This window comes from Callithrix jacchus, chromosome 3 (assembly GCF_049354715.1).
Source record: "Callithrix jacchus isolate 240 chromosome 3, calJac240_pri, whole genome shotgun sequence".
Taxonomy (NCBI): domain Eukaryota; kingdom Metazoa; phylum Chordata; class Mammalia; order Primates; family Cebidae; genus Callithrix; species Callithrix jacchus.
The window spans coordinates 193,048,273-193,064,452 of NC_133504.1; the positions used below are offsets into that span (position 1 = coordinate 193,048,273).

General features: G+C 37.1%; 1 protein-coding gene across 4 annotated transcripts in view; it reads right to left on the reverse strand.

Moving 5' to 3' along the window:
• Positions 1–16,180, reverse strand: part of ZNF595 (zinc finger protein 595) — a 38,314-nt gene that overhangs the window by 8,073 nt on the left and 14,061 nt on the right. For 2 of the 4 annotated variants that reach the window (XM_078367770.1, XM_035294430.3), the window contains one exon: positions 5,742–5,805. The exons of the other annotated variants lie outside the window; for them this stretch is intronic. In XM_078367770.1, the coding sequence (XP_078223896.1) occupies positions 5,742–5,805 (64 nt within the window). The remainder of the gene's footprint in view (positions 1–5,741; positions 5,806–16,180) is intronic. 4 annotated transcript variants of the gene reach the window in all.

Here is a 16,180-nt window from a genome sequence, read left to right on the forward strand (position 1 = left end):
ACATAGTCATATGAAAACACATGACTTTCTGGTAAAGACAGCACACACACAACGTAAGGTCCTGTGCCATTATCAAGAGAGTGCAGAAAACATTTTAATTATTCTCTAAAATTTTAAAGAGCATAAAAATGTTCATAAACTATGAACCATGATCTGTTAATAAATACACAACATAAAAATATAATTAGTGACATTAATAACAAAGTCAAGGGCAGATGTCATGAGGAATAATTTTCAAATGCAACTGAAGTTTATACCTTGAGAAATTTTATGTATTTTCCAAGATACCACAAAGTAAGCACCTGAATAGATACATAAAAAAATAAGAAGAAAAATCTATCAATACAAAAATCAAAAGGACACAAAAGACAGAAAAATAATAAGGGGCAAAGATACAATAATCAAGTAAAACAATAACATGAATAAGACTTTCTATTTCAGGAAATTATTTAAATATATATGAAGTAAACTTTCCATTCGAAATACGTGCCATCAAATAATTTAAGAAATCAAAAAGCAAGATACCACTTGCTTTTCTACAAGAGTCACTTGAGATCTAATGATTAAAGGAGACTGAAAAAGGCAAGATGAAAAAAAAAACTTTGAGGCAAATAACAAAATAGAAGAGGTCAAAATCATATTACTCAAAGTGCATCTTAAGTCAAAAACTGTCCTATTTCATAAAATATATTTTAACTAAAGGCTCATAAGTGACAAAGAAGAACATTGAACTATGATAAAAATGTTGACTTGGAACCCCTGAAAAATGTATACCCTATATGTTAGTGTGTGTGTGTGTGTGTGTGTGTGTGTGTGTGTGTCTTACATTAGGATTCCAAATATATAAAGCAAATACTGACAGAAGTAAAGCAAGACATAGAGAGCAATATAATTACAGTAAGATATTTTAATACCTCAATTTCTATAATGAATAATAAAAAAAGACAGAATATTGATAAGGGAATAGAAGACCTGTAGCAGTATAAAACAATTATACCAAACAGAATTGTAGAAAACACTCTTCAACAACAGCAGAACACACATCCTTCTGAATATGAATAGCTCATACAATATTCTCCTTGAATCTGTTAGGCCAAAAACATGTCTATTTTTCTTTCTTCCCCTCCACAAAAAAGTCTTAACAAATTTTTTAAAATAAAAAATTTACAAATTACGTTTAATGATCAAACTGGAATGAGAATAGAAATTAATTAAAAAAAGAAAACTTGGGCCAGGCATGCTGGCTCATGCCTGTAATCCCAGTACTTTGGGAGGCTGAGGCAGGCGGATCATATGAGGTCGGGAGTTTGAGACCAGACTGACCAATATGGAGAAGCCCTGTCTCTAGTAAAAATACAAAATTAGCTGGCTGTGGTGGTACATGCCTGTAATCCCAGTTACTCGGGAGGCTGAAGCAGGAGAATCGCTTCAATCCGGGAGGCGGAAGTTGTAGTGAGCTGAGATTGCACCACTGCATGCCAGCCTGGGCAACAAGAGCAAAACTCTGTCTCAAACAAAAAACAAACAGAAAAGAAAAGAAAACTGGCCAGGTACAGTGGGGCTCATGCCTGTAATCCCAGCACTTGGGAGGCTGAGGTGGGCAGATCATCTGAGATTGGGAGTTCAAGACTAGCCTGACCAACAGGGAGAAACCCTGTCTCTACTAAAAATATAAAATTAGCTGGGCATGGTGGCACATGCCTACAATACCAGTTCCTAGGGAGGCTGAGGAAGGAGAATCACTTGCCATATATGGCCTTGGGAGACAGAGATTGTGGTTAGCTGAGATCCTGCCACTGAACTCCAGCTTGGCCAATAAGAGTAAAACTCTGTCTCAACAAAGAAAACTAAAAAATTGACATATTTATAGAAACTAAACACCATACTCTTCAGCATGCTCTTATTCAAAGTTTCAAATAATTAATATTATGAAGATATGTAGACTGTTTGATGTAGTCTGCACATTAAATGCAATCTGTCAAGTTTTTAACTAAATTTTTACAGAAATAAAAATAGCAACCCCCAAATTATACAAAATTTCAAAGGACAGTGAAGCATCTAATAATCTTCAAAAAGAGAAACAATGTTGGCGGCACCACAGCTCATGATATCAAAACACATACAAAGCTAAAGAATTTAAAAAAATTGGTATGAGTATTGAACAGCTAGATCAATATAAAATCCAGTGAAAATATACACTCACACATATGGTCACATGAAGAGTAATCTGTACACTCATAATTATTGTAGCAAATAAATGAAAGCCATGCAAATTTCTCTCACCACATAAATGGATAAAGACGTTGAAATAATAAAAGATTACTCCAGTGTGTAAAAAGCAAAAAATATTGTAACATGTCTAAGGATAAATCTTGATGACACTGTGCAACATGAAGTCAACCACAAAGAGAGGTAAACTATATGAATCAACTCACATGAGATATCTAAAGCAGTTTGACTCTAAAATAGAAAACAGAATTGTTTTTGTAAAGGGCCGAAAAACAGAAAAGGTAGCTGTTTGTGTACTGGGTGTTAGCTTTGCAAGATAAACATATTCTAGAGATACAGTGAATAACAACATCAATATATGATTAAGCTGAATATTTAAAATTATTAAAGATTATGAAGTTTATGTGTTTTGATGACAATTAAAATATCTAAGGCTGCGTGCAGTGGCTCATGCCTGTAATCTCAGCACTTTGGGAGGCCAAGGTGGGCGGATCACGAGGTCAAGAGATTGAGACCATCTAGGCCAACATGGTGAAACCCCATCTCTACTAAAAATACAAAAATTAGCTGGGGTGGTGACACATGCCTCTAGTCCCAGTTACTCAGGAGGCTGAGGCAGAAGAATTGCTTGAACCCAGGAGGCGGAGGCTGCAGTGAGCCAAGATTGCTCCACTGTGCTCCAGCCTGGTGACAGAGAAAGACTCCGTCAAAAAAAAGAATAGCTAAAACAGATACAGTGGGGAGATGGTTAAAACCATAGATTTATAAATAAATGGAGGATAAAATTAGAAGAACTTCAATGATGACTCACCTAGGCAGTGCAAAATCACCATTGTATTAAAAAAAAACCAGAACCAGTATACAACTCATAAACAATAAGCAACAATATGCATTCAGATAAACAGAGACTCTTATATTGGAAATAGACACATCACTGATCCATATTTGCCTTGTGCTTCCACACAGCGTACACAGTAAAATATTGTCATACAATTTTAATATAAAATGGAAACATCCTTATCTTGTTCCAGATCTCAGATAAAAAGTTTTCTGCTATTGCAGCCATAAAAAGGAATGAGTTTATGTCCTTTCCAAGGACATGGATGAAGCCGGAAACCATTATTCTCAGCAAATTAACATAGGAACAGAAAACCAAACACCACATGTTCTCACTCATAAGTGGCAGTTGAACAATGAGAACACATGGACATAGGGAGGGGAACATCACACACCGGGGCCTACTGGGGGTATGGGGGGCACAAAGAGGAAGAGCATTATGACAAATACCTAATGCACGCAGCGCTTAAAACCTAGATGACGGGTTGACAGGTGCAGCAAACCACTATGGCACAGGTATACTTACGTAACAAGTATACATTCTGCACATGTACCCCAGAACTTAAAGTAAAATAAAAAAATTAAAAAATAAAGTTTTCTGCTCTTTCCTGTCCAGTATGATATCAGCCATCGATTTGTCATATACGGCCTTTACTGTGTTGAGGTATATACCATCTATACCTAATTTGTTGAGTTCTTAAAATCACAAAGACATGCTCAATTTTGCCTAATGCTGCTTCTGCATCCACAATAAAAAATAAAGATGTCTAGCAGTAAACTTAATTAAAAAGGCGAACACTGTCTATAATGAAAAGTATAAAACATTAGTAAGAAACTGAAAATGACATGAAAATCTAAAAAACATTTTTTTGCTCATGAACTGAAATAATATTATAAAAGTGGCCATACTACCCAAGGTAATCTACAGATTCAATGCAATCTCTATCAAAATACCAAAGAAATGACTGTTTTCAAAGAAATGAAAAAAACTAGCTAAAAATGTGTAAGGAACAACCAAAGACTCCCAGATAGCCAAAGTAATCATGAGCAAAAACTAACAAACAAACAAAGCTGGAGGCACTGCACTACCCGACTCCAAAATATACCATAAAGCTATAATAAGCAAAACAGCATAATTTGGCATAAAAATAGAGATATCAAAGTATTCAGTGAGCCCAGGGATAAATTTGTGAACCTAGAGCCAAGTGATTTTTAACAAAGATGGCCACAGAACACACATTTGGAAAAACAAAAACAGTCTTTTCAATAAATGGTACTAGAAACATTAGTTATCCACATGATAATTAAAAAGCAAAACAAAACTAGGCCCCCTACCTCTTGTGATATAAAAACTCAATCACAAAGATTTAAATGAGAAACTCAAACCTATAAAGCTATCTGAAGTAGAGTGGAATGCTTTGCCACAAATTACAGGGCAAAGAATCTTTAAGTCACACGCAAGCAAAGTCAGCAAAAATATGCAAAAGAGATTAGAACAAGCTAAAACTGTCTGCACAGCAAACAAAACAGAGTGAAGAGATAATGTACAGAATGGAAGAAAATATCTGCAAAATGTACATAGGACAAAATGTACATATGTTGTTGGTACGGTATAACCAACAACAAAAATAACACTCAATTAAAAACATATGCAAGAGACTTTAAAAGATATTTTTCTAAAGAAACACAAATGGCCAAAAGGTACATGCACAGCTGCTCAACATTACTAATTACCAAAGAAATGCAAATCAAAGCCACAATAACATGCCACTTTACTCCAGTCAAAAAAAAATTGTTAGTGAGAATGTAGAGAAAAGTTAACACATGGTTGGTAAGACTGTGAGTTAGTAGAGCCATTATAAAACAAAGTATCACACGGTAACATATATTTAAGCAATAAATGGATGGTAATTTACAACTGTTTCTTTGATTCCTCACCTACACAATAAAACAATGATGACCACACACACACAAAAATGCATCATGGTTTTATTTTTAATTTTTAAATTAAACAATATTGTTGGAGCATATGTTAATTCTATTTTCTTTGTAGCTAAGGAAAATGAAATAAGTATGTCAAAGAGATATCTAATTGCCATATTTTTTACAACACTATTTACAATGGCCAAGATATGGAATCAATCCAAATGCTAATGTCCAAAACCAGATGAATTTTTAAAAGTACTATATACACACAAAAAAATACTATTCAATGTACAAAAGAGAATAAAAGTTTTCTATTTGCAACAACATGAATGAACCTGGAGGCCATTACGTTAAATGAAATAAACCAGATACATCAAGAAAAATACCACATGATCTCACACATGCGTGGAATCTAGTAAAAACATATATAATGAAGGAGGCCAGGAGTGGTGGCTCACGCTTGTAATCCCAGCACTTTGGGAAGCCAAGGCATGCCGATCACAAGGTCAGGAGTTTGAGATCAGCCTGGTCAATATGGTGAAACCCCATCTCTACTAAAAAATACAAAAATTAGCCGGGCATGGTGGTGCGCACCTGTAGTCCCAGCTACTCGGGAGACTGAGGCAGGAAAATTGCTTGAAACTGGGAGGAGGAGGTTGTACTGAGCTGAGATTGCACTGCACTCCAGCCTGGGCAACAGAGCGAGACTCTTGTCTCCAAACAACACAAAACAAAACAAAACAACCCACCATATTTGATGAAGGCTTCATGCAACCGGTCTTGGCAATCACTTTTTGGATATAACATCAAAGGCTAAGAAAACAAAAAATATGGACATACACATGATACTACCACTGTATTCAAGATACCCCAAGGATGTTCGAAGCAGGACTTTAAATAGATATTTACACATGCATATTCATTCATCATTATTTACAAAAGACAATTCCTGGAAACAATACAAATGTTCCTTTATCGGTATCAGATTTTAAAAATGTGACATATACATACAATGAAATATTTCATATTAAAACAGAAAGATACTCTGACACATCTTACAAAGTCTGAGAACATTACCTTAAGTAAAATAAGAAAATCAAACACATTATATAATTACACTGAGAATTATAAAATTATAGAAACAGTAAGTATAGAAAAGTAAGTAACAGGAGCTGGAGAAAGAGAAAAAAAGGCAGCTTTTTAGAATATTAAACTTCACTTCTGTAACGTAAGATCTAGGGATCCAGTGCAAAATGAAGTAATGTACTCAACACCATTAGACTGCATACTTGAAAATGTTGGCTGGGCGCGTTGTCTCACGCCTGTATAACCTAGCACTTTGGGAGGCTGAGGCGGGTGGATCACCTGAGGTTGGGAGTCCAAGACCAGCCTGACCAACATGGAGAAGCCCCATCTCTACTAAAAATAAAAACTTAGCCGGGTGTGGTGGCAGGTGCCTGTAATCCTAACTACTCGGGAAGCTGAGGTAGGAGAACCGCTTGAACCCGGGAGGCAGAGGTTGCAGTGAGCCGAGATCGCGTCACTGCACTTCAGCCTGGGCAAAAGGAGTGAAACTCCGTCTTGGGAAGAAAAAAAAAAAAGAAAAAGAAAACGTTTAAGTTAGCAATATTAAGTTTTTATCACAAATATCCACATCTACCTAAAAAGGTTACATTTTTCAAAAATCACCTTCAAATAACAAGTGTTTATCTCACACAATAACTTATAATCAAATAGGTGATAATTTTACACTGTTTTTTGACTACTCACCTACACAAGAAAATACTAATGACCACCCAAGTGAATAAATAATTTACAAACAACGTAGGGGCAATATGTATACAGGCAAATACCACATAGGTAACTTTTAGAGGCAGTAGAAATGTCTGATTTACATATATATATATATATATATATATATATATATATTTTTTTTTTTTTTTTTTGAGACGGAGTTTCGCTCTTGTTACCCAGGCTGGAGTGCAATGGCACAATCTTGGCTCACCGCAACCTCTGCCTCCTGGGTTCAGGCAATTCTCCTGCCTCAGCCTCCCGAGTAGCTGGGATTACAGGCATGCGCCACCATGCCCAGCTAATTTTCTGTATCTTTTTAGTAGAGACGGGGTTTCACCATTTCGACCAGGATGGTCTTGATCTCTTGACCTCGTGATCCACCCGCCTCGGCCTCCCAAAGTGCTGGGATTACAGGCATGAGCCACTGCGCCCGGCCTCTACATATATATATTTTTAATTTGCTCAGCGTGAAACCCAATGATTTTTATTTGAATTAAACACCATAGGGTCATAAAAGGTAAAGAGTTTAAAATTACCATGCAAATATAAAGATTAAAACAAAAAAACAAATAACTGAAGAGAACCTATATAAAAAAAACTCCCCAGTAAAATGGAGTTGAAACAATAGAAAATTTCTGACCTATAAAATATTGAATGTAATATAGATGTATCATAAAACAGAAGAAACCAAGACTGTGGAGGGCTGTATTAAGAGGGCATGCCCTTGAGTGGCATGGGCATGCCTGCCCATCATAGTCCCAGGTACAGAATAAAAAGTATGTCCAATTCTCATTGTAGAATTAGCTGTAGAACATTTGGTTTTGTTTCCACCACTAGCACCATCTGCCAAGACACCTAGGAAGATTCATCATGTCTTGTGTCTCAGGTGAAAGGTCTTTGGATACTGTTTCTGTCTGCAATCTCTGAATTAGCCCCAAATCCATCCGTTGCACAAGTCAGTCATGGTATGGGAGAAATTCCAAACACACAGGGACCCACAGAGCGAAACAACCATCTGTGCCCTTGGATATAGGTTTGCCAATATTTGATGGAGGAGCTTGATGTGGCACCATACCCTGGCTCCAAGTCCATACCACTGAAGTCCGGAAGCAGTTTTTACTAACCCGTTACCTGCCAAAACATACACCTATATGTGCCATTGTAGGCATGGTGGCTGACTTTATTCCCACTGTGAATCGTGAAGCAGTCCTATAACCCAGTTCCAGTCCCTGTCAGCTAGAGTCTGGAAGCAGTCCTGCCCACTGAGGAATGTGGAGGGAAAAATGCCATAAACCCAGAAACATGCCTGAAGACTTTGGTCTCAGCTGTGTGTCCTAAAACAGCCCTATATGAATCATTTCTACACCGTCTCAGCTGTGATCAAGTGTCAGTACTGCTCATCTAGGAACCTGTCCAATGACTAGGTTAGAGCATTTTGAAACATCCAGCAAGAGCCACACAGCAGGAGCCACACCTGCTCACATTTATTTTATCAGCACTCCCATATGTATATATATCTGGAGATTTTTTTTTTCTCAGTGCTGGTCTTACTGATCATGTTCTTAAAGAAAGTTAGTCTTCCCAGAAAACAGACAAAATCCACAACTGACTGATGGCCTGGTAACAGGTCTAGCAAACATGAACTTCACTGCAGACCCAGTAGTAGTTATGTGATCTGGATCCAATGCATTTAATTGCAGTCTCAGTGGAAATATCATCAGCCCAGAGATCCAATAGGAGAAGTATTTACCTCCCCAAATTATAATGACTGAAACAGGTTATTTGCTCCATCAGAAGCAAGAACATCAAAACAAGGCTTTATGGATAGTATAGGATCAGGTAAACATACCACCACCAAAGGAAACTGAAAATGCTCCAGCAACCACTTACAATAAAACACAGATCTAAAAAATGGCTAAGAATTAAAAATAATTATCTTTAAGAATCTCAATGAGATGCAAAAAAAAAAAAAATTTTGTTAAACAAGAATGCATGAGCAAAATTATAATTATAGTAAAGAAAGAGTACCAAATGGATATGCTGGAGCTGAAGAATGCAATAAAAGAAATAAAAAATTTAAGTGAAATCTTTAACAGGAACCAGTTATACAGAAAAAAGCCAAACAGCAAAGTTAAAATTAATTTGAAAGTTCCTAATTATAATTTTTTAAAAAGAATTAAAGAATAATTAAAGTATTTGGGCCCATAATAAACTGTAAAAATGTACATATTTTGGGAGGTTAAAAATAGAAAAATTTAAAAAATTTGTTTAAAGATATGTCTTAGGCTGGGTGCAGTGGCTCATACCTTGTAATTTTGGGAGGCTGAGAAGGGCAGACCACGAGATCAGGAGATTGAAACCATCCTGGCCAACATGGTGAAACCCCGTCTCTACTAAAAATACAAAAATCAGCTGGGGTGTGGTTGTGCATGCCTGTAGTCCCAGTTACTCAGGACGCTGAGACAGGAGAATCTCGAACATGGGAGGCGGAGGTTGCAGTAAGCTGAGGCTGCACCACTGCATTCAAACCTGGTGACAGAGCAAGACTCCGTCTCAAAAATAAATAAATAAATAAAAAAGAAGCAAGAGAAAGGAAAGTTTTTCATACAAGAGAACCCCTATAAGGTTATCAGCAGATTTCTCAGCAGAAACCATGCAAACCAGATAGGAGTGAGTGAGATCATCTATTTAAAGTACAGATGAAGAGAGAAAAGGAAAATACTTTGACAACTAAGAAGACTACACCTGACAAAGCTGTTCTTTAGAAATGAAGTATCAATCAAGATATTCTCAGATTAAACAAGTAAGTTGAGGAAATTTATATTCACTTGACCTATCTTATAAGAAATGCTAATAAGAATTTCTTAAGTTGTAATAATAGAATCCTAACTTAAAATAAGAAAACATATAAAAGCATAAATCTTACTGGAAAATATATATAGTCAAACACAGAAGGCTATAAAACTCTAATTATGGTGCATAAATCACTTTTAACTCTCATATAAAAGCTACAAAAAAGTATTAAAATACATATAGCCTCGATAATTTGTTAATGGGTATACTATATAAAAATTGTAAAGTATGACATAAAGTGTTAAAGGGAATACAACTGTTCAATTTTTCTACACATAGAAGTCAACTTTTGCTTGAGGCCAGGAGGTCAAAACCAGCCTGATCAATATAGCAGGACCCTGTCTCTAAATACATAAATAAAATAAAATACAGATCTTAGAAAGCTATTGACTTAAAACAAGATTGTTTGCTAAGCAAACTTTTATTCTTTATAAATTACCAACTCTAGGATATTATTATTGAAGTAAAAAATAAAACACTCACAAAATGTCTAAAGAGATTTATAAAATCAATACGCTGTGCACAAAAGACTTAGTTTAGATTTAAGGACACACATACATTAATGGTTGAAGGGTGAGACTATTCCACGCCAACAGTAACTAAAACAAGTGTAGGAGTGGCCATATCAGACAAAAGAGACTTCTAGAAAAAAAAAAATCTGTCATAAAAAAAGAACTGCACTCTATGGTAATAAGAGGCTAAATTGTCAAAATAATACAACAATAAAAAAATATAGGCCAGAGGCGGTGGCTAATGAAGTCAGGAGTTCAAGACCAGCCTGACCAAGATGGTAAAATCCTATCTCTACTAAACACACACACACACACACACACACACACACACACACACACACACACACAAGGCAGGTATCCTCAAGCAGCTCCCTGACCCCCGTATATCCAAAGAGTCACCTCATAAAGGAGAGATCAGACTGACAACTGGCGGGTATCTTTCTGGGACAAAAATAGCAAAAGAAGAAACTGGCAGCAACCCTTACTGTTCTGCAGCCACTGCAGGTGATCCCCAGGGAAGAAGGGCCTGAAGTGGACCTCAGCAGTCCTAAAGCAGAGGGGCCTGACAGGTAGAAGGAAAACTAAGAAACAGAAAGAAATAACTTCATCATCAACAAACTGGACGTCCACTCAGAGACCCAATCTGAAAGTCAACAACTACAAAGGCGACAGGGGGATAAATACACAAAGACAGAAAGGAACCAGTGCAAAAAGGATGAAAACACCCGAACCAGAACACCTCTCCTCCTACAACTCCTCACCAGCAAGGGAACAAGGCTGGATGAAGAATGAGTGTGATGAACTGACAGAAACAGCCTTCAGAAGGTGGGTAATAAGAAACTTCTCTGAGCTAAAAGAACATGTTCTAACCCAATGTAAAGAAACTAAGAACCTTGAAAAAAGATTTGATGAAATGCTGAAAAGAATAAACAACTTTGAGAGAAATATAAGTGAATTGATGGAGCTGAAAAACACAAGGGAACTTTGCAAAGCATACACAAGTTTCAACAGCTGAATTGACCAAGCAGAAGAAAGAATATCAGAGGTGGAAGATCAACTCAATGAAATAAAACGAGAAGGCAAGATTAGAGAAAAAAAGCGTAAAAAGGAATGAACAAAGTCTCCAAGAAATATGGGACTATGTGAAAAGACCTAATCTATGTTTGATAGGTGTACCTGAATGTGAAGGAAAGAATGAATCCAAGCTGGAAAATACTCTTCAGGATATTATCCAGGAAAACTTCCCCAATCTAGCAAGGCAGGCTAATATTCAAGTTCAGGAAATACAGAGAACACCACAAAGATATTCCTCAAGAAGAGCAACCCAAGGCACATAATCGTCAGATTCACCAGGGTTGAAATGAAAAAGAAAATGTTAAGGGCAGCCAGAGAGAAAGGTCAGGTTACCCACAAAGGGAAGCCCATCAGACTCACAGCAGATCTCTTGGCAGAAACCCTACAAGCGAGAAGAGTGGGGGCCAATACTCAACATCCTTAAAGAAAAGAACTTTCAACCCAGAATTTCATATCCAGCCAAACTAAGCTTCGTAAGTGAAGAAAAAATAAAATCCTTTGGGAACAAGCAAGTACTCAGAGATTTCATCACCACCAGGCCTGCTTTACTAGAGCTCCTGAGACACTACACATAGAAAAGACAACCAGTACCAGCCACTCCAAAAACATACCAAATGGTAAAGAGCATTGACACAATAAAGAAACTGCATCAACTAATGGGCAAAACAGCCGGCTAGCATCAAAATGGCAGGACCAAATTCACACATAACAATAATAACCCTAAATGTAAATGGGCTAAACGCCCCAATCAAAAGATACAGACTGGTAAATTGGATAAAAAGCCAAAACCCATCTCACATGCAAGGATACATAAAGGCTCAAAATAAAGGGACAGAGGAAGATTTACCAAGCAAATGGAGAGCAAAAAAAAGCAGGAGTTACAATTCTCATCTCTGATAAAACAGACTTTAAACCAACAAAGATCAAATGAGACAAAGAAGGACATTACATAATGATAAAAGGATCAATGCAACAAGAAGAGCTGACAATTCCAAATATATATGCACCTAATACAGGAACACCCAGATACATAAGGTAAGTTCTTAATGACTTACAAAGTGACTGAGACTCCCACACAACAATAGTGGGAGAATTTAACATCCCATTGTCAATATTAGACAGATCAATGAGACAGAAAATTAATAAGGATATCCAAGACTTGAACTCAGACCTGAACCAAGCAAACCTAATAGACGTTCACAGAACTCTCTACCCCAAATCTACAGAATATACATTCTCCTCAGCACCATATCACACATACTCTAAAATTGACCACGTACTTGGAAGTAAATCACTCCTTAGCAAATGGAGAAGAACAGAAATCATAACAAACAGTCTCTCAGACCACAGTGCAATCAAGTTAGAACTCAGAATTCAGAAACTAACTCAGAACCGCACAGCTTCATGGAAACTGAACAACTGGCTCTTGAATGTTGACTGGATAAACAATGAAATGAAGGCAGAAATAAAGAAGTTCTTCAAAACCAATGAGAACGAAGACACAACATACCAGAATCTCTGGGACACATTTAAAGCAGTGTCTAGAGGAAAATATATAGCAATAAATGCCTACATGAGAAGCAAGGAGAGATCTAAAATCGACACCCTATTGTCAAAATTGAAAGAGCTAGAAGAACAAGACCAAAAAAACTCAAAACCCAGCAGAAGACAAGAAATAACTAAGATCAGAGCAGAACTGAAGGAGATAGGGACACAAAAAACCCTTCAAAAAATCAGTAAATCCAGGAGCTGGTTTTTTGAAAAGATCAACAAAATAGACCACTAGCCAGATTAATAAAAAAGAAAAGAGAGAATAATCCAATAGATACAATAAAGAACAATAAAGGGGATATCACCACAGATCCCACAGACATTCAAACCATCATCAGAGATTATTACAAACATCTCTATGCACCATAAACCAGTAAACCTGGAAGAAATGGATAAATTCCTGGACACTTGCATCCTCCCAAGCCTAAACCAGGAAGAAGTTGAAACCCTGAATAGACCAATAACAAGATCTGAAGTTGAGGCAGCAATTAAGAGCCTACCACCTGAAAAAGCCCAGGTCCAGATGGGTACACAGCTGAATTCTACCAAGCATACAAAGAGGAGCTGGTACTATTCCTTCTGAAACAATTCCAAATAATCCAAAAAGAGAGAATACTTCCCAATCATTTTATGAGACCAACATCATTCTGATACCAAAACCTAACAGAGACTCAGCAAGAAAAGAAAACTTTAGGCCAATATCAATGATGAACATGGATGCAAAAATCTTCAATAAAATACTGGCAAACCGATGGCAACAGCACATCAAAAAGTTTATCCACCATGATCAAGTAGGATTCATCCTGGGGATGCAGGCTGGTTCAACATTCACAAGTCTATACACGTAATTCACCACATAAACAGAACCAAAGACAAAAACCACATGATTATGTCAACTGATGCAGAGAAGGCCTTTGACAAAATTCAACAACCCTTTATGCTAAAAACCCTCAATAAACTAGGTATTGATGGAACGTATCTCAAAATAACAAAAGCTATTGACGACAAACCAACAGCCAATATCATACTGAAAGGGCAAAAACTGGAAGCATTCCCTTTGAAATCCGACACTAGACAAGGATGCCCTCTCTCACCACTCCTATTCAATATAGTATTGGAAGTTCTAGCCAGAGCAATCAGGCAAGAAAAAGAAATAAAGGGTCTTCAAGTAGGGAAGGAGGAAGTCAAATTGTCTTTATTTGCAGACGACATGATTGTATATTTAGAAGACCCCATCATCTCAGCCCAAAATCTCCTGAAACTGGTAAGCAACTTCAGCAAAGTCTCAGGACACAAAATCAATGTGCAAATATCACAAGCATTCCTATATACCAATCACAGACTTAAAGAGAGCCAAATCAAGAATGAACTGCTAATCACAATTGCTACAAAGAGAATAAAATACCTAGGAATACAACTAACAAAGAACATAAAGGACCTCTTCAAGGAGAATTACAAACCACTACTCAACAAAATAAGAGAGGATACAAACAGGTGGAGAAACATTTCATGTCCACGGTTAGGAAGAATCAGTATCATGAAAATGGCCATACTGCCCCAAGTAATTTACAGATTCAACGCTATCCCCATCAAGCTACCAATGACCTTCTTCACAGAAGTGGAGAAAAACACCTTAAATTTCATATGCAACCAAAAGAGAGCCCACATACCCAAGTCAATTCTAAGCAAAAAGAACAAAGTGAGAGGTATCACACTACCAGACTTCAAATTAACTACAAGGCTACAGTGATCAAAACAGCATGGTACTGGTACCAAAACAGAGATATAGACCAATGGAACAGAACAGAGGCCTTGGAGGAAACACCACACATCTGCAGCCATCCGATCTTTGACAAACCTGACAAAAACAAGCAATGGGGAAAGGATTCCCTGTTTAATAAATGGTGTTGGGAAAACTGGCTAGCCATGTGCAGAAAGCAGAAACTGGACCCCTTCCTGACATCTTACACTAAAATTAACTCCGGATGGATTAAAGACTTAAACACAAGACTGAACACCATAAAAACCCTAGAAGAAAATCTTGGCAAAACCATTCAGGTCATAGGTAGGCAAGGACTTCATGAACAAAACACCAAAAGCATTGGCAACAAAAGCCAAAATAGACAAATGGGACCTAATCAAACTCTACAGCTTCTGCACAGCAAAAGAAACATTCATTAGAGTGAATTGGCAGCCAACAGAATGGGAAAAAATTTTTGCAAGCTACCCATCTGACAAAGGGCTGATATCCAGAATCTACAAAGAACTAAAACAGATTTACAAGGAAAAAAAAGCCCATTCAAAAGTGGGCAAAGGATATGAACAGACACTTTACAAAAGAAGACATACATGAGGCCAACAAACATATGAAAAAATGCTCACCATCACTGGTCATTAGAGAAAGGCAAATCAAAACTATATTGAGATACCATCTCATGCCAATTAGAATGGCGATCATTAAAAAATCTGAAGACAACAGATGCTGGATAGGATGTGGAGAAATAGGAACACTTTTACACTGTTGATGGGAATGTAAATTACTTCAACCATTGTGGAAGACAGTGTGGCGATTCCTCAAGGACCTAGACATAGAAATTCCATTTGACCCAGCAATCCCATTACTGGGTATATATCTAAAGGATTATAAATTGTTCTACTATAAGGACACATGCACACGAAATGTTCACTGCAGCACTGTTCACAATAGTAATGACCTGAAACCAACCCAAATGCCCATTGATCATAGACTGGACAGGGAAATGTGGCACATATACACCATGGAATAGTATGCAGCCATCAAAAATGATGAGTTCATGGCTTTTGTAGGGACATGGATGAATCTGGAGAACATCATTCTCAGCAAACTGACACAAGAACAGAAAATGAAACACCGCATATTCTCACTCATAGATGGGTGATAAAAAATGAGAACACATGGACACAGGGAGGGGAGCATCACACACTGGGATCTGTCAGGGGGAAATAGGGGAGGGACAGCGGGGGGTGGGGAGTTGGGGAGAGATAACATGGGGAGACATGCCAGATATAGGTGATGGGGAGGAAGGCAGCAAATCACACTGCCATATGTGTACCGATGCAACAATCCTGCATGTTCTTCACATGTACCCCAAAACTTAAAATACAATTTAAAAAAAAAGAGCATTTCAAATACATAAATAATTAAATATTATTCAACTTCTTAAAAGAAGAGAATTTTGTTAAATCCACAATAAGGACACATTTTTAAGACTTTATGTGCAAGAAGCCCTGGCACAAAAAGGCTAACAATGTAATTTCATTTATGTAAGATACCTAAAGTAGTTAAACTCATAGAAACAGAAAGTAGACTAAACTGTGTCATCAGTTAAGTGGAGAAGATAAGGAGTAGGTACTGTTTCATGGAC